The 21,186-nt window shown below is 34.9% G+C and overlaps 1 protein-coding gene across 1 annotated transcript in view; it reads left to right on the top strand.

Annotated features, from left to right (window-relative positions):
- LOC149787788 (DNA-binding protein RFX6-like) overlaps nucleotides 1-21,186 on the top strand; it is a 66,957-nt gene that overhangs the window by 25,667 nt on the left and 20,104 nt on the right. Inside the window, exons 4-5 of the mRNA XM_089975669.1 lie at nucleotides 16,641-16,702; nucleotides 20,623-20,700. Coding sequence (XP_089831795.1) covers nucleotides 16,641-16,702; nucleotides 20,623-20,700 — 140 coding nt within the window. The remainder of the gene's footprint in view (nucleotides 1-16,640; nucleotides 16,703-20,622; nucleotides 20,701-21,186) is intronic.

Genomic DNA, 21,186 nt, shown 5'->3' with positions numbered 1-21,186 from the left:
ACAACTGGTAGTTATAGCATTCTTGGGTATTTAAGTTACCCAAATGCTCGTATCAATATCTGGTCATGGCGTTTGCGTATGGGCAAAGCATACTCTATTTAGCAGATATAGTGTCTTTACAACGATCTCTATATACCGTCATACTTCTTGGTCATTGCCGGTATCACATCTGTTCATGGTTACATCCATGGATTGTATATAACACAAGGATTAAAATTCCAGAGATATGTTAGGCATCAAAATTCTATTTTCGTTCATTTGAAGGGTATGATCGAAGGCACACCAGATGTGTATTTGTCCTCGTGCCAGAAACCTACATGTGTTTACATTGGTGACTCATGGATGTTGGTTACAACTGTGCTCTTGGACAGCAACCCGATTTCGTACTTATTTTCGTCCTCTCGTGTTTTACATTTACATTTAATATTTTGCTGGTATTATTTTAATGAAATAATCAACTATATTCCTTCATTCAAGAGTTACAAAAATGGTACTAACAACTGCCTCGCTTGATGCTCAGCATTAAGAGGCTAATGTTAGGACTGGTCGGCCTGGTGTCAGGATAATGTGACTGGGTGGGACATCATGTCTGCGGCATGATGCCCCAGTGCTAGACATCACTATAAACTGCCGCAATGCAGACGCCATAGCGATATGACTGAAAAATTGTTATAGCTACGTTAAAAATCCAAATCACACACACACACACACACACACACACACACACACACACACACACACACTCCTTCATTCTTGAATCCTTCTTTCTGATGTACTTTGCTGTAATTGCATGATAAATAATGACAAAAATAGTGAGAAGATGTCATTTGGCTCCTATTACGTTAACGTTAGTTTCCATTTCAGTTTAGGAAACTGTATATATGAAATCATTATTGAGGTAAACCTAGTAGCAAATTGCATGTTTACTATATTGAGAGTGTGTACTTGTAAATGTTGTTTACGACACTAGCATACAAAATGTTTAAAATGTTTTTTAAATAGACATAATGCAAATTTCCTATGCAATTTAACGTTCATCGTTTACCTCACGTTATTCCAAATAGTCATTGCTTGAATATCGATAAAAATTATTCCAGTGCAATCTCACATCTCTGACCATTAAAAAGAATCCTGTTTGTTAATGTAAAAGATGAAATAAAAAGCCGTGTTGTTTACAATACATATACAATAACGGGTTTATAAGTCCAGTCCGAACACAAACCGCCGAAGAGGCTGTTAAGATGACTCTGCCAGATGTTTGCATTACAGACACCACCGCTTGCTTGTATACTTCGGTATAATGGCTTTCATGCCTCCGTCTTAGCCATTGCTGCATAGACACTTAACTTATTCCGAACAGGTTATGACTTTTTTCTAATTAATCGCGGAAGGTGAGCAATACTCCTAAATTTGCATTTTATTTTGACGACTTCTTCTAAGCTAAACCAGTCACTCATTCTAGTGGTGGTTTATCAGCTGGAACAGGGATAAAAGAATGAGGACGTGTTCCTTCGTGTCTATTTGCCTGTGGTTACATACAGCTCCTTTTCTGTTTCCATATCCAATATACACTCAGCAAAATGCTTGACCGGTTCCATGTTATCATCATCCATACAACAAAACTCTAGGCAGTTTTCTTTCCAATGCCAAAGTTGGTAGCACTCGAATACGTGTATCGCTAATTTCTAGAATAAGTTTTCATGCTGTTGGGAAAGTGCCGATTAAATAAAGGAGCTAAGAGGTCAACAATTTGAAGCAAATTTTCGATGTGGGATATAAATATTTTCTCTGCATATTCTTGAAACCTTCTTACTGATCCTGGCATAATCATTTGCACAATGGTTCTCAATCAAAAATGAATTCGGACACATTTATTATTTGGTTCCTTCAAGAATGTCTTCTGCACTTGACAAAGGAGGGGATGCTTCTGATTATTGTGTTTAAAAATAAAGCCATCCATGTCTCTAGTGCTTAATTGACGGGTAGCTTTTATGTAGAGGCAATCTGTAATTGTCTATTTAACCTTAGTTTTCATTTGGGCCGATCTAAAAGTGAACATTTGTGGCAGAGGCTATATATCACATATCTGCCACATAAAATACGTCTTTCGTGTGCAAAATCCTGAAAGACGTGTCTCCCGGACGGTTTGATTATCATAATACCCTTAACAACTGATTCATCATGCAAAATAAAATACATCGCAACTTGTAACGATGAAAGTATTCAAATTTCACTTCAGCCAGGACATTTTTCTGCATGCTAGGTAGTTGGCCATGGCGTTTTGTGCTGCTGTCTTTAATTCTCCGAATATTATCTTTTGTTCCCTTCTTCTGACAGCCCATGCTATTTCTGACGTTTTACTTATCCAATGGCGAAAGGCCGTTGCATTTTCAGTAAGAATGAACGCGACTCCGTCTTCTTGTATAACAGCGTTCTTCTGTACTTGTCCATGATCACGAGCTACAGTAGAGAAGGACCGTGGCGTCTTGTGCAGAGTACATCTTCCATTTGTCGAATTCAGATCCAGTATCTAAGCGCTTTTCAGATAAAGGTAAATCATATATCTGATAAGGATGTAGAACAGCAAAAAGAATAAAGGAGCTACTTATGTTTGTGCATTGAGATGCAATTAAAAGTATGATGCAGGAAATGATGTGACAAATCGCGAACAATAAAGTTCTGCTTCTAGAGTCAACGCCCCCAGAAAAATATATGGATTATCATAATACGAGCTAAAATTTTTCAATATCGCTGCTTTCATGCTCACGTGGGTGAAATTGAGCATAAGCCGAAAATGGATTGTATTAAACAATGTACAAAGCTGCAGTCGATAATTCATGCAAGTGCCTGGCTCTTTTGACGCTTTAAGCCTTTAATCAACGATTCAACATTACACGACGTAGCAATAGTAATTTGCACAAGAGCTTTGTCCCAAACACTTCAGCCAATCACCAAGAAGCATTAATATTGCCTTTCTATGTATAGACAACCAAGAACAAAAACAAACGTGTCTTCCCTACACATACCTGACCAGTTCCATTAATAATAATAATAATAATAATAATAATAATAATAATAATAATAATAATAATAATAACATCCTTTATATCTTCCGGTTAGATAATAACTGGTTAGCATTATGGCCCTGCAATTAAAACAAATGTACAACAAATATACGCGTATTCAGTATAAGTCTGAAAGGCTTAACATTTACTGCATGAAAGAAAATGAGTCTAACATAATAGAAATTAGACAAGATTGAATCACTTTTTTCATACATTTGTATCACAACTTTCGTTTTCAAGTCTTATGTGGTCATAAAATATGGATTGCTGATAAAATATCAACAGAATTATACTTACTAAAAAGCTGAAACATTTGGTGCTTGTTACTATTTTACTGTACCTATTCCAAAAAAATGTACAGGCGTCGTAACCAAAACATAATATGGTGTATATAAATCATTGCTTACCAGTGGACCGTTGAATATGCAAAAGCAAACCCGGACTGGTCTAGACTAATGACAACGACTTTACAAGGATAAAATGTCTCCATCGCCCTCTGTGCTACTTCCATTTAATTCCGTATCATGGATGTGGAATGGTCAGATCAGGAATCCCTTGCTACCGTAAGTAACAGAAGATAGTACCACCTGTGGCTGATGATTCAGAGTGAACAGCTACACCTTGCTCCTTCTGGAAAGTGCTTACTGGTATATCAGGCGGCCGAGCAGATATCTTCATCCCACGGCTGTAATTGCCGACAGCAAGAGTTATGTGGACAGCGCAGGGCATCAGCTCAGGTGCAGAAGGAACTGATTGCCATCCACTGCATGCGGACCAATCTCTAGACGTATCGAAACCGCCCTGCCACTGGATTGAGACAGGCGTGGACGAGATAGTAAGGGAGACTCCGTGCAACATCTCCTCACTCAAAATCAACTCATTCACAAGCAATGATACTTCACCCCATCCTCCACCAGATGTTTCCTTCAAGTCCTGTGGCTATGTGCAAGTGGCAAAGAGTCAGGTGTGGATACAGTTGGAGCTGTAGCTGCAGATAAACATACAGTAGGCTCAGGACACGGTATCGCTTTTCACTGGACAGAAGCAACAGTGGAGCTCGACAGCTCCATGCGTGACTGAACAGTCCTTTTTAGGATCATACTGCCCACCTCCGTAGCATGAGAAAGGTGCTAAAAAATGTGCCATAAATTTGCATGCTTCACTTTAGCTCTGTTCAGCATATCGCAGCGGACTGGAGTCAAACTAAAGCGATCGAAAACCTACCAAGACGATACAGATGACGCAACTCACCATCGCATGGAACTTAATGAAGAATATTTCAGCAGATAGACCAGAGCGAACAGCTCTATATGGTCAGGTTAAACATGCAAATAGTAGCCCTGAGTGAAATTCGCGTAGCTGAGGAAGGACAGCTCACCGAAGTAGGAGCCGACCACATCTCCTTCTCAAGTGGCCTAGTTAAACAAAAGCGACGTGAAGCTGGCGTTGAGTTGGCCAATAAATGACTGATATTTAGCAAGTTCACAACGGGCGTGGAAGACATATTAAAGCATATAATACTGCTAATGTCAGAAAAAGACACGGAACTATGATCAGCGCGCTTGCGCCCGCAATGACTAACCCAGATGAAATAAAGGACATATTTTATGAAGATCTGGAGAATCTTATTGTTGAAGTACCGAAGGCAGATAATATTATCATCTTCTTTGACTTTAATGCTAGAGGTGGCGCATATCGCCAGAATGACCAGTGTCAGTTGCAAAGCTGCTGTTGGCAAATGCAACAACAACGGATTCCCCCTACTGAGGAAATGCGTTGAACACGACCTTGCAATCACCATCAGTCTTCTCCAGCCAAACCACAGCAAGATGTTTCACAAGTACACATGCTCTAAGCATTAGCATCTTACTGACTACATCATCGTGAGGACAAGATACAGTGACTAAAGCCATTAGAAGTACAGAATGCTGATCGCATACTCACAGTCTCCAAACTCATTATTCGTATTTAGCCTAGCAGACGACCACAAGGATATAAGTACCCAAAAATCTTAATGTCTCGAAATTGTAAGAGAAGGATGCGAACAGGTATTTCTGAAAGAACTGTGCAGCCAACTCGATACAATCGATAAAACCCCGAGAATGTCGAGGACAACTGGGCATCCTTCACAGATTTTGAATTTAAATTGATCCAAATACTCATTCCCACCACGAGTAAACCTCAAGGTTGGCTTCATGAGGACGATGCTGCTATACAGGGACTGAGCAAATAAGACAAGAGATTCAGTCCTACGCAGACAGGAATGACATGAGAAATTTCTATGATGCATTGAAGACAATTTACGGGACACAGTCGTCAGAAACATATTCAATATTAACTGCTGACAGCGATACGCGGCTCACTGAAAAAATGAAAAACACTTCAAACATGTGCAAAACACTTCAACAGCATTCCCATTCAACAGTCATCTAACAGCGAGGAGGCAACATACCGACCGCCTCCAGTGGAAATCAACATAACACTTGCTGATCCTGCTTACTGAAACCGTGAAAGCAATTGACCTGCTATCAAATGGCAGAACACCTGGTGCAGATGCTATAACATCAGCAGAAGTTTACAAATCTAGAGTCTCGCACATGACGCAGAAACTTAACGAACTCTTCTGGTCAACGCCGAGTTGGGGAACAATACCATAAGAACTACAAGGATTCATCCATTGCCCACTTGTACAAGTGGAAAGAAAAGAGGTATTTATGCAAGAACCATTGGGGCATCTCCTTGCTGTCAATAACTGGTTGAATACTTGCCAGAAGTCTGCTGAATCGCCTTGTGCAGCACATTGATCAAAGCTTCAGGAAGAACGAGTGACCAAAAACATGAACTCCAGGAAATATGCCAGGAACATTACATGACATTCTTCGACCTGAAAAAAGTAATTGACACAGTTGGCCGTGGAGGCCTTTGGAAGATGATGGCAAAATTTGGTAGCTCATAGAAATTCATCATGATGGTTTGGCATCCCATGATTGCGTCCTCGATTGTGTCGTGGACAAAGGCAAGTTATCTGAACCAATCCCAGTCGTCCTATAAAATACTTAAATCATAGGAAAGGATTCAAAGGGAGGAAGGAAGTATACTTTTCTCTTGCCAAGCTGTCTTCTTCCTCAGTCTATTAGTCTCAACCCAATCTATAATTGCACACCGTGTCGCACAAGTCTATTTGTGTTCGTTGAAGAAAATTCTGCTAATTTGAATAGAGACGCAACTGTCACATCAGCCCGCATATCTTCTATATATTACCCAATTTAAACAAATTGTTGAACGCATCGTCAGCTCCTTCTTTGCTCTTTCTTGTCGATATACGCCTTTGTATTGTTAAACCGCCACAAAAAATTTCTGTGATGTTTTCTTTCTATGGCTACTAGATCCTCGTTACTTATTAGTCCTGAAAGTTGACTCTCCTTTTGAAATGTGCATAATTTCTGATCTTTCAATCAAGTTCAAGAGTCATTATTACGTGAAACCCACCAGAAACCTCCAGCATCTGCACAAGAAAAACAAAATGCGCCTGCTCTCAACACGATGATGCCAACAAGCACTGTGTTTGAGTAAGGCAGCCTCGACATGTGAACTTGATCGAGCGTTTGGCATCTAGTGCTGATGGTAAGGTTTTGAACTTTTAGAGTTATTCAATGTCTTCTGTAAGAATTCTATAACCTGCACCTTTATTATGCCTCTTTACATTGACAGGCATCGGCATAACTCTTCTTTATCTTCCTGATATATTACATACACTCTCCGGACAATCGGAGGCCTAGAGAGGTCAGCTAACGAAACTGGACATTTCTGCAAGCTGTTATGATTGCAAACGGACAATTCAACCAGAAAATAGATACACTCCATTAATTTCAAACTATCTGATCTTTTTCTGCATGGAATCAAATCTACTCACTGTCATACTTTTAAAATAAAAGTGTACATTTCAATAGTATCCTCATTGCTACCGCACTGATCCCAAATAGAAAATTAAAGCAGATATCAATTATCAACTAAAACTTCCAGTTAGTATTAACTACTAATTTTTAATTTGCTTATGGTCTGCAATATTAAAGAATAGCTGTTTACATTTTTATTCCCGTTCTTTCCAAAATGATATCAGGGATTTTGCTTCCTGTTTGTAGCAATGTCATTTTTGATAATCTGACACTCAAGTAACTTCTTTATTCCATCCCTATTCGAAAAACAGTAAAGATATTGTTTGTATTACTCTTCCAAAGTGCGCATGAACATACCTTTTAAGTGAAATGCGCATGCGCATACACTTTTAAGTGCTTAAGTAAAAAAATATTATTTTTTAAGTGTTCAATCAAAATAAATACGTGTTGTATGCGGTTGATGCATTTGTGACCGATTTTCGAAACCCTAGTTCTAGTTTTATGTTACTATGAGATTGAGAACCATTTTGTGCAATGATAGATGTCCACTTTAAGATGACACCCTGTCTGAAAATTCTCTCCAGGATCAGACCCAAACGTGTGGCAATTTTCACGCTATAATCAGTTTTGTACCTTTCTTTTTTTGCATATAATGCCATTTTACTACTTATACAGTGTCTGCCCAATGCTAAGTACATCAAACACAAAGCATATACAAAGCTGTAATGAAGCTGACAATAAATTATCGTTAGCAATAGTATATTAATATTGAACTGATAACGATTACCGGCTGCAATAAAAAAGAAGTGAAACAGGTGAAAATGTTTCAGAATTACACGTATGCTCATTGGCAGGTCATACCCAAACTAGTACATGGTTCAATGCATCTGGGTGGACTGTCACGGAAGCAAAACTGTGGGGCTCAAAGCATTACCACGTCTTGCTCGTGAAATGATAGAAGGTCACGATTTTTGGGAGGACACTAACACTTTTATTTGAAATAGTCACGTTGTAATAGTTCCGTCACCATTTAATACTACAAATAAATGTACATTAATCACCCGGTGTGAGATGGCACTTTCTTAATCTGAGTTTTAATTAAAATATTTTCCCGTAATCTCAACGTGGTGTTTTCGAATATCACCCGACTTTGACAGTTTTTTGTTTCTTTTTGTGATGCAATCCCTTAAGATAAAGTTCCTGAAAAGTTGATGTGGCCGCGTCAATGTTGCTTAACATTATTAGATTTGTAAGTAAATTATTTGTCTTACTTTTTCCTTATTTGTCCAAGGGCAGAAAAGAGAAACCAAGAGAGGGCAAACAAATAGAAGGATTTGTACAAAGGTAGTCAGGAAATCTTTTTAAAAAATCAGATCTCGTTCTTGCTTCACCACTTGTTTTTACGATAGTGTGATTAATGGCTATTGGTAATAGGAGTAGGCAATAACAGGGTTGGTGAGTGTAGCCTAGCCAATATCACGAAAAGTTACAAATTATTAACTTAAAAACCTGTAACATAAACGTTCAGGTACAATCTGCCTTGCGAACAATACATTTGTTTGGGTTAAAATAAACAATTTGATCATGCATTTTACGCGCAACAGATTATGTCACTGAGATAGTATTGAGTTATTGCAATGTAATTATCGTGTTGTGTGAGGAAAAAGCAAAATGCAACGAGCGTTACATTTTCACATACATTGGGCCTTGTGTACGATGCACGTACAAACACCACAATGCCAAGTAATGGGGGCGGCCATTTTGGTCTTCTTCCAGTCAACCCATTCCTTGACTGACAGTCATATTACAAGCATGACTGTTTCCATTCTAAAAGTGCAGTTGTGGTCGGTACTGAGGATAGCGAAGAGAATTCTGACACATTCCAGGAATACATACCATAAAATGACTTATTTACTTGTTTACATGTTACTTCATTTCCATTTCTTTAACCGCACGAGTTTCTGCTAATATTATTCCACCAAAGTTTATATCTTCTGGCATTATCAGTCCTTCTTAATACCGGTCTAAAGATAATGAAACGTACTCGTCATTAGTTACTTTTCCTAAATAAACCTTATACGTATGCATAACAGGGATAAATATTGAATTAACTTGTCATTATGATAACTATTGTGGTATGGCTATGCTCTTGTGTGAGAAGGCACATTCCTCAGAGTAAGAGTGTGATTCAATTTAAGAAAAAGAGAAATTTTAATAAAACTGATGAGCTAAGATATTCGAGCGGTTGAAGTCAAATATTAAAATAACTTAAAAATTTTTGTCGCACTATGCTTTGACGGCAAATAAATTCGTTAATGATTAGATCTGTGTAAGAATATTTGCACGTTTACAAATTTGAATGACCTCAGTGTTTACAAACTAATAATTTGGAACGGTTATCACAACGTATGCAAGGGGTGTAATTAACTTTGACTCGCTTTTTTTCTTTAGAATCTAAAATAAAACTGTGAAGTGAGTCTCTTATTCAAAAATGTCAGGTCACTATGTGCAAATTTAGACATTGGTATTCAGCAACACTTGGGTTTCCCAAAAATTAAATTAGCTGAACTGGACGATCTCGGTGATAGTTTCTGGTAAGACTATAGCTGAACTGGACGCCCTGGGTGCTATTTGGTGGTAAGACAATAGCTAATTGGGCGATCTGGGTGATACATTTTGGTAAGACTATATCTGAACTGGGCGATCTGGGTGATATTTGGTGGTTAGACAATATCTAAACTGGACGATCTGGTGATATTTGGTGGTAAGACAATAGCTAATCTGGACGATCTGGGTGATATTTGGCGATAAGACTATATCTGATCTGGACGATCTGGTGATATTTGGTGATAAGACAATAGCTGAATAGGACGATCTGGGTGATATTTGGTGGTAAGACTATAGCTAATCTGGATGATCTGGGTGGTATGTTTGGTAAGACTATAGCTTAACTGGACGATCTGGGTGATATTTGGTGATAAAGCTATATCTAAACTGGACGATCTGGGTGATATTTTTAGTAAGACTATAGCTGAACTGGACGATCTGGGTGGTATTTGGTGGCAAGACAACAGCTGAATTTGACGATCTGGTGGTATTTGGTTATAATACAATAGCTCTATAGAGTTACGCGCTACACCCCACCATCACCACCACCCACACATAAAACTTTACGCAAGTAATACTGGTTTGTCTTTGATATTTGGGATGGACTGCAGTTTTAAATAGGACAGCTTGTTGTAGACAGTCATATGCAAACAAAATGATATATACGGGAATTTGCTGTTTACGAATCATGAAGGCTGTGAATTTTATATCAAAATTATAAACATTAGCTTAATAAACAAAAAAAAGAAAAGCAGCGAATTAGAAATTTTCTTTTTAATTTGATCGATATTCAATTTAAAATGCATCTATTAAAAACTAGATAATAGCAACACAAATCGGGGCAAGAAATTGACTTTGTTATATATATATATATATATATATATATATATATATATATATATATATATATATATATATATATATATATATATATATATATATATATATATATATATATATATATATATAGGTATTAGGTAACAATTTTGCATATTTAGACTTTATCGCGGTAAACCACACCCAAAACCCACATCATGTAGGACTTTCGCTGTAATCCACACCCTAAACCTATGTTATGGGGCAGATGTTTATATCTCGTGTTCTTTCTTTTGAATAATCATTACAAACAAAACACGAGGCGAGGCTGTCCTCAATGGTATATCAAAATCCGTTTGTATTTGCTGATCTTTGCTAATCAGTGGGTCCTTCTTCAAGTAAACAAACGGCATTCGTTAAATATTACAAGACAGACAGGTTTTATTTTGCTGGAAATGTAGACAGAATGTGAAACAATTACTTAATTTCTTTAACGAAAAATTATTCGATCGAGTTACTACAATAAACCAGTCTGTTGAAAGTGTATAATTTTATCAACATAGTCCCAATTGATAAATACGGGTCAAATGGTGTACCCTGCTAATGGGGTTGAACGCGAAATTATGGTTAATTGGTTTTAATCTGTTCACAACTACGCATGTATTGGGCGTGGCTACGGGTTCACTTGTTTCTCAAAAAATGTCAAAATTTGCAAAATTAATATATCGGCAATGATATACGTTTTATCAAGATGGAACACTTACAAGAATCTGACAGTAGTCGTCCTGAACAAATTTATCGATGTATCGATGATATTCTTTTAATCGGATTACGAATAAATGATTTTCGCTGGAAAACATGCGCAGACATGTATTTGCACAGAGATTAATGCAAATATAAAAATTTAGTTTCAAACGAAAGGGCGTCACTTTAGAAATCGTTGAGGTATACTGAAAAGATGAAAAATCATTCATACAGTAATAACCTATTCTAAGAACTCAACTTTAAGATTTTACATTCTGATCAATGCTTCGGTGATTGCTGACAGATTATCGATGATTAAATATCGATATATTTTTGTGTCTGGTGTAGTTCCCCAACTATTGCTTATATCTGTCTAAAAAAATTCATATACTTTGACCTATATCGCTCTGTAATTTAGTTCATTTCGTAGCTTTTCTGTGTCTTCGAAGACAAAAATAGCTTTGATCGATTGACGAGAGCTAAAATATAAAACTGTACTTGACAAATTCGTGAAGCTAGTTGGACAATAAAATTTTGCATTTATTTGACGTAGCAAAGCTGACATTTTTCCAGCTACTCCTACTGTCCTGTACTTTGCCGATAAAATTTTAGTCTGAATTTAAACTTAGACAGTCTAACATCCAGCGGTCTGATTGGCTGGAATTTTACGTTGAACTTTTAAAAAAAATAATTAACCAACCAAACGAAGAAAGTTTTGACTTAATTTTAAATTGGTGAAATCGGAGCTTAATCTGACAACTGTATTTATTGATCTAGCAGGGATAGATGTAATTAATAATAATGCATATGTAGAATAGATTTAATACTTCTTTTGAAACATACACATGCAAAAAAAGATTTTTAAAGTTGGAAAATAGAAACCTACTGAAGACAATGACACGAACTCGCCTATTATCGGCAAGTGAGAACTTCGACGATGTATGGGGATGACGTTTGTATTAAAATTCATTATGTACATTAGATTTTGACCACGGTCCATATCCAATAATGGCAAAATTAACACTGACGGTTTGCCTTTCGATGCCTGTTTGTAATATGTTAAAAGTAATAATGATATCTTGTATTTAAAAGCCTCTTTGAACCATGATAAAATTACCGCGGACGGTTTGTATTTAAATGCCTCTTTGGAACATGGTAAAATTAATACTGACGGCTTGCCTCTGGAACATGGTAATAACGACTTGTCTTTTAATGCCTCTTTGGACTGTGGTACAATTAATAATGACTGCATATCGTTAGATGCCTCTTTGGACCATGCTAAAATTAATACTGACAGCTTGTCTTTGGATGCCAGTTTGGACCATGGTAATAACGAACTCTCTTTAATGGCTTGTTTGGACCTTTCTATAAAAGTTGAATAGATGTTTGCTTGATAACCTCTCAACGTCTCACCAACTTTATCGATTTATGTCTTGAATGCGATTCTGCCAATCAAACCTTATCCTTTTGCTCGTATATATTCACCTTGTTTATTCCTTGTTCCCAAACCCACCCCATCCTGTACGTAGTATGAAATGTCCTCTTTAGTTTTCTGTTTTGAGAGCTTGTGGTGATATTTTTTGCTTTTTCATGTATAGCTGTGTAGTCTTAAAATTTTTATTTGTAATTGGCCTTATCTTTTGCAAAATTATAGACATGTTTTCGTATTTGTTCTGATGATTCGTTACTGAAGAACAGAATGTGCTTTCTTTGCGTTTGACCATTTATCACAGACTAAATCCTTCAAAGTGCTATTTTTCTGCAATTTATATTTGTCAATAATTGTGAAAACTTCATTTTGAAATTTAACCTAAAACTGCTAGGTTGTTCTCTGTATAATCCGAAATCTTTTTAACTTCCCAGATCTATGTTCCAACCCTCATGCTTTTCGTGTAAAGCCAAACATTCGGGTTTTCTGTGGGTGTTACGCTGTGGTTTCTCCATACCGCATTTTGTATAGTAATAGTCTGCGTTTAACCGTCTATTTCGGTGTCCATACTCGATTCCTCTGACTGATGGGTGAAATAACGCATATGCTCGTTCTCTATCCATTAAAGAAATAGTTCTTATTCATGTCACCTGTATTTATTCTTAAAAAAAATATGTATTTGCCATTGTGGCGTTGATTTGCAGTTCTACCAATCAAGCATTCGTTTCATTTGACATTTTTAAGTGCATTTTGACAATTGACATGATAAAAAGTCAACCGCAATGTTATCGTCCTCAAGCTTTTAGCTAAGGCCCTTCTAATTTTCAACTTGTTTATTGCTTTTCTTATATTATATTATATTATATTATATTATATTATATTATATTATATTATATTATATCATATTAAAACATTCATCAGCATATGTGTCGTCGGAGTTTGAAGAACAGTCCAAAGTTCTCTTTGAATAAAAGACTTAAATAAGGTTTATTTTTTTTTAACGCTCTACTTTTTAAAACTGATTAAAAGGATTATAAATGGATTTTCAGTAAAGTAAAATATTTTAGCCAAATCGTTTGTTCTTAATTGTAAACTGATATCTTAAACCTGTTATATACCGTCCAGAATAATTTGTCCAATTTATCCTTTTTGCAGTCACACATACACCAAGCAATAATAAAATTAGTACCAACTTCCTGAAAATTATATAAACAAATTTTCAATTTGTTTTTCTTTGTAATAAAGAAGTAACTTACAGTGGCTTCTTTTTTCTCAAATCAATCAATCAGCTTCGCTAGAAATATCTTGCAGTCGGGTAAAATTTATATTTTAAATATACTGAACATTTTAAAATGAACTAGTACATAAGTGAATTCTAGGAATGTTTTTGATACTATATTAAATATTACAAAGTTTGATTCTGTTGATTCAAAAGAACAAATTACATACAAACCTAATTTGGTCATAACTTTAAGTTACATGTGCCTTTCACAAGAGATGAACCTTTAAGCAATTACCTAATTATCTCCCTCTCGTAGTATATATTTACTAAAACCGGTGGTAATTATGTCCTGGATAAAAAGATGAATGGTGTCGTCACTAACGAATCCATCTTTGCTAAGTGTTTTGTATATAGTTATGTTAACCATGACGCAGTGATCAGTGATATCTAACCATTCTCACAGTAAACAATCACTATGAGGGAAAGGTCTATGCAAATGCACATGTATACAGCGACGCAATAAAGAAAATCTCTCTCTCTCTCTCTCTCTCTCTCTCTCTCTCTCTCTATATATATATATATATATATATATATATATATATATATATATATATATATATATATATATATATATATATATATATATATATATATATATATATATATATATATATATATATATATATATATATATATATCTATATATATATATATATCTGTGTGAGCTTCTCGTGGGTCGGTGGTTCTTTCCGGGGTTTTCCCGGGTTCTTCCTCCACCAGTAATACTGGCCGCCATGTAAAGCCTATCTTGTGCTGAAAAATGGCGTTAAACCCTACAACACCAACAACAATTTATATCATGAACGCACGCGTATATAAATACATACATACATACATACATACATACATACATACATACATACATACATACATACATACATACATACATACATACATACATACATACATACATGCATGCATGCATGCATGCATGCATGCATACATACATACATACATACATGCATACATACATACATACATACATATATTCATACATACATACATACATACATATGCGAAAATGTTCTTTCTAGTTATGGCCTTTGAAGTAAAATAGAGTACGGAAACCATTTAAAACCATACAAATATTGTTCCCTTCACTTTAAACAAATAAAAGATCTCTCTGACAGCGGTGTGAAGATGAATAATGCATGTTATCTCTGTAAAGCAATTCGCTTTGTAACGAACACAAATTTAAGCAAGTTTGAATAATCGTTCAAAGATGAAAGACTATATATATATATATATATATATATATATATATATATATATATATATATATATATATATATATATATATATATATATATGATGACTTTTAAGAGTGAATGTGGTTGTTTAATAATGATGACGCATGTATACCTGTATTAAAAATAATTCTCTCCTGTTCCAAGACAAAGGGATGTTAATGAACAGTTCAAGAAAGCATGATCTATAGTAATGCAATTTAAAAGCGAGATGCATTTTGCCTGTCTTATAATTATCTTCTGAATTGAAAGTATATTTTTCAAAGGTGATAAATAAGTGTGGATAAATTTGTCTACGGTTGCAAAAATAACAATTTACATATACCTGTACACAGTAAAGGTAAAGATCTATATATGCGGGTACACTATTGTAAAGGTAAAGCTATGCATATACTTGTACACAATTGTAAATGTACAGATCTACGTATACTTGTCAAATAAAGTAAAGGTACAGATTTACGTATATTTGTACACATCTTTAAAGGTACAGCTCAGCATATACTCGTACACAGTAAATGTACAGATTTACATATACTTGTACAGACTTGTAAAGGCACAGATTTACATTAACCTGTTCAGAAGTTGTAAAGATACAGATTTACATATACTTCTACACAGTTGTACAGGTACAGATTTACATTTAGTCCTACACAGTTATAAAGGTACAGATTTACATATAGTTCTACACAGTTGTAAAGGTACAGATTTACATATAGTTCTGCACAGTTGTACATGTACAGATTTACATATACTTCTACACAGTTGTAAATAAGATTTACATATACATCTACACAGTTGTAATGGTACATATTTACATATAGTTCTACACAGTTGTACATGTACAGATTTACATATACTTCTACACAGTTGTAAAGAGACAAATTTACATATAGTTTTAGACACTCGTAAAGGTAAAGATTTACATATAATTCTGCAAAGTTGTAAATGTATAGATTTACATATACATCTACACAGTTGTAAATGTACAGATTTATATATACATCTACACAGTTGTAAATGTACAGATTTACATATACATCTACACAGTTGTAAATGTACAGATTTACATATACATCTACACAGTTGTAAAGGTACAGATTTACATATACATCTACACAGTTGTAAAGGTACAGATTTACATATACATCTACACAGTTGTAAAGGTACAGATTTACATATACATCTACACAGTTGTAAAGGTACAGATTTACATATACGTCTACACAGTTGTAAATGTACAGATTTACATATGCATCTACACAGTTGTAAAGGTACAGATTTACATATACATCTACACAGTTGTAAAGGTACAGATTTACATATACATCTACACAGTTGTAAAGGTACAGATTTACATATGCATCTGCACAGTTGTAAATGTACAGATTTACATATACATCTACACAGTTGTAAATGTACAGATTTACATATGCATCTACACAGTTGTAAAGGTACTGATTTACATATACTTGTACGCATTCGTAAAGGTAAAGATGTTTGACGGATGTTGTTCATAAATATAATATCTCTCGAAAATATTACTTTACATTTCAGTTGATTAGGCAAAAGTTTCCGAAACTTACAACACGACGTTTGGGAACAAGAGGACAATCCAAGTGAGTGTTTCAAAGGAACATCCCTATCTTTTAAACATTGTTGGATGTAGGTTGTATTCTTAAAGTAATGTTGGTTGTAGGTTGTATGCTTTTGTTTTTAGAGAATCGGCATTTCCGAACATATGGAAATTGTTTAAATATCAACATTTCGATGAGTTATTTTTACATTGGTTTTATGATGTGTTCGTCATGTCTATTCACATAACCGTCAAACAACGTTGATGATTTGAAACTCCAATGTAGCTATTATTAGAGATATGTTTATACCTAAATATTAATCTATATGTAATCAATTTATTATTAACCATATTCTTCTTAATACCTCTAAATGCTATTCTGAACTTAACGATCAATTATACATAAATAATTATTCTTCGTCTTTTTTCCCGAGTTGATCTGTCTGGAATATGACTATTAGTATAATCATAGGATGACAGACTTCTGATGTAAAAATCATGAATCATGTTATAGTCACAGGATGACAGACTTTGCTTTGTAACCTAAAAAGCATCAGTGATACTATATTCACAAGATAATAGACTTCGGAATGTAAAATTCATGAATCATGTTATACTCGCAGGATGACAGACTTCGGAATGTTAAATGCATAAATCATGTTATAGTTACAGGAAGACAGTCTTTGGAATGTAAAATGCATCAATGATACTATAGTCACAAGAAAATAGACTTCGGAATGTAAAAAGCATGAATCGTGTTATAGTCACAGGATGACAGTCTCTGGAATGTAAAAAGCATAAATCTTGGTATAGGCACAGGCAATCTGATTAAAATGGGCGAAGATCTGACAGCGACCGCTTGGCCAATGGAAATGCGGCTTTTAGAAATTTGAAAGTTAATCAAATCGTTCGGCACACACTGATGCACTGGAGCTATACTGCCCAGTCTCCTAAACGCTAAGATATTAGATTTCATTTAATTGGCTGATAAAATTAGAGATCATGGTAATAACATAGGTTACCAGAACATGACCCCCTAAGCGGTCGCTGCCAGGTCTTCACGTAGGTCGGTGGAGATCTGATTTTAATCAGATTGTAGTAACATAATGACAGATTTTGAAGTGTAAAAATCATCAATTTAGGTGACAGTCACAGGATGACGTACTTTGAAATGTGAAAAGCATGTATCGTGTTATAGTCACAGGATGACACACGTCATAATCTAAAAAGCAAGTCATGATATAGTCACAGGAAAATGGACTTCGGAATGTGAAAAGCAACATCAGTCATGATATAGTCACAGGAAGATGGACTTTGGAATGTGAAAAGTATCAGTCATGCTGTAGTCACAAGAAGATGGGGTTTGGAATGTGAAAAGCATGAGTAATGATACAGCCACAAGATGACAGACATCGGAATGTGAAAAGCATAAATCAGGCTAAATTTGACAATAAGCGTGCAAGACACGACCAATTACAAGACAGTTAATAGAAACATGCTTCATTGTTTATTTCCTTTTACAAACTTTTAATTTTTATATTCATTTTTCTTCTTCTTATATCTTTTATTTATGCCGAAAATGGGAATCAAATAATATTAATTAGCACGCCATTCACGTGGCACGTTATAGTTCTTTTGGTGTCATATGCCAAAGGTTTTTAATGGTTATCAGCTAGGGCTCCATGATCTTAAATTTTTAATAAAAGCATTTCAGTCAAATTTCGCTTAATTACTTTTCGATTTGTTCACACACGTTATTGTGAAACGATGCCCTCTTTCAGATGGACTGTGTTTGAAGAAATAAACAATTTTGCTGGACTAGCTTTTAAAACGTCTCCATATTTTATTCGTGTCACTCTAAGAGTCATATTAAAATATAATGTGAAAAAATGTGAACCATAATTATCTGCAAGATATATGTAATATATAATATATAATATTTTTCAGAATGAATAAGAATATTTACCTTTTTAGGAGTGACATTTTAGCTTCTGACATATGTATGTATGTATGTATGCATGCATGTATGTATGTATGTATGTATGTATGTATGCATGTATGTACATACACATATCAGATTAGATTATTTCGATATGTTGTACTGATATGACACAATAGTGCAAAAACAAACAAACTTTTCTGCTTTTTAATAGAAAATGAAAGAAGCGACTGGCTCAAAACATATTACTATAATATCGAAAGTTATTTGTTTATGCATTTTTATATTTAGTGTATTATTCAGAATCAATTAGTATTTCTTCATCATTTGTTACGACACTAACATATATTTGCAGCATTAAGGAAGTAAAACAAACCATTTGAGTAACTTTCAGCAAACAATTTATTTCTCTATAATACCACGTAAAAATCAAAGGAAGCTTTTAATATTGTGAAAAAAATCAACTTTTTGTCCTCAATGTCCTATCACAAGTCCTAAAGTATATGATATTCCGTAAAAGTCCACTAGTCTAGTGCTCATGTACAAAAAGTCTTCAATGTATGGACGTTCCGCAAGTCTTATGTGTCAATGGTACCATCCAGTCTTTGAATGAGTTCTCAATAATCCCAAAGTTGGCGATTTAGTCTACAACGTTAATGATACGTTTGTTAATTCCAGTGAATAACTTAACGATTCCTCTCAAATTATATCTGAATACAACTGAAAACAATGATTCCACCGACTGATCTTACAACAGGAACGAAGCCCTTCTTTACAAAACCTCTATTTATATAGAAACCGTCACCTGACCTCTGGCGCAACAGAATTCCCTTAATATCATTGGAAATTTTCATCAAAATAGCCAACACATTCTCTTCCAGAACATTCTAAGCTTGTAAACAAGGCCAGGCCTTAAACTCAAAATTTAGTAAATATCTTTTTCCAAACAATAGAAAAATCAGACAGGCAAAACGTAAGGTACATAATATAATTAAATATAAATAACCCATTAAAAACCTAGCCTAATATCTTCACTTTAAATCGTTATATTTAAAAAATTTGAAGTTAAAAGCCTATACTATGTATAAAAACTATTTGTAACAAAGGTATTGTATCAACGGTCATACAAATTAAAAAGTATAGCGTATACCCGCTAGTAAGTCAAGTCTAGCTACACTCATTTTATACCCGGGTCAGCCATCACAGATTGTGTCAGTGTTGTATGCTGAATTGATTACTCCTAACAAAATGCATAGACCTAAATCTGTCAGCGCATTATTCCACGGTAGATCTCTCTCGATCTGTGTGTGTGTGTGTGTGTGTGTGTGTGTGTGTGTGTGTGTGTGTTGTTTTACATTTGGACTCAACCTAGGTGAGTATATAGGTATATCATTCCACATTGTACATGCTAGAGACACAAAAGAAAAAAGCGAATATACAGTTGAAGCGAGATTATCATTTTAAAGTTAATGTTAATTATTTAACTGTCCGTATAATGAAGAATTATTCAATTCTTGTGCCAATCACATCAGAAAAATGCCCATTTCGCATCCTTTATAAATATGTTTTTTGCACGTTTCATTCACAAGTGCAAAAGCAATCTGGGAAGTGCATAACCTATCTGGGAGCTCAATACAAATGCGATGCACGGCAAATTGTAACCTATTTTTATGGCTTTCGCTCAATACAAATACGATGCGCGGCAAATTGTAACCTATTTTTATGGCTTTCGCTCAATACAAATGCGATGCACGGCAAATTGTAACCTATTTTTATGGCTTTCAAAAGATATTTCTTGTTAATTGTCATCCACTTTTTCAATAAGTATTGTTTATGACTCAGATTTATAATTTCTATCAATTTTTGTTTCATACTATGAGAGATTCTCGGGTTTGACGATGTGACTCGCAAAGGTTTCGTCATGGGCACAAAGTGTACAGTTTTTATTTGTGTATGGTTCACATAGGCTCTTATTTAACCTTTAAAAGCAGTACTTGTGTTGAGATGCCCTTCTTTCGCTCCAGGTACCACTACTATGGAATCGGAATTAAAGAGACATCTATCTACTACCATTCCGTGTATTCAGGCAAAGGGCTTACAAGGTAAACATCGTAATTGTGCTCAGATTGTTTACTCTCGACACATACTATAGATTAGAACTTAGTTGTTTTCTTGACTGTGTTATTTCATAATGAGAAAGCAAGACCCCCAAGAGCATACTTAAATGTATGGCTAATTTTCATTGGCTTAGTTTAAACACGTTGTTTCCAAATGTGCAGAAAATAGCGACAGGTTACACGTTCTCACATCTTCGTTAATTTATCTTTAGTTTCGAGAAACAAAAGAAATAAAATAAAATTTAAAAATAAAAATATTTATTAGCATACCCAGGAAACAATATTGCACGTCAAATGTGACATTAAACATATTTGCGTATTATATGGGATATTTATGGAAATTAACGAAATGATCTCTTTTCAGAATTACAAGATTCACGCATTGTCTGTCATCTATGCGAGAAAAACATTCTGCCACGCTTTATTTATTATGATAAACTTGTACTATGCTAAATCATGAACTCAAGATGA

This window comes from Sinohyriopsis cumingii, chromosome 11 (assembly GCF_028554795.1).
Source record: "Sinohyriopsis cumingii isolate HCF-2022 chromosome 11, ASM2855479v2, whole genome shotgun sequence".
In the NCBI taxonomy this organism is placed as follows: Eukaryota; Metazoa; Mollusca; class Bivalvia; order Unionida; family Unionidae; genus Sinohyriopsis; species Sinohyriopsis cumingii.
This window is presented reverse-complemented; position numbering and strand designations above follow the sequence as displayed.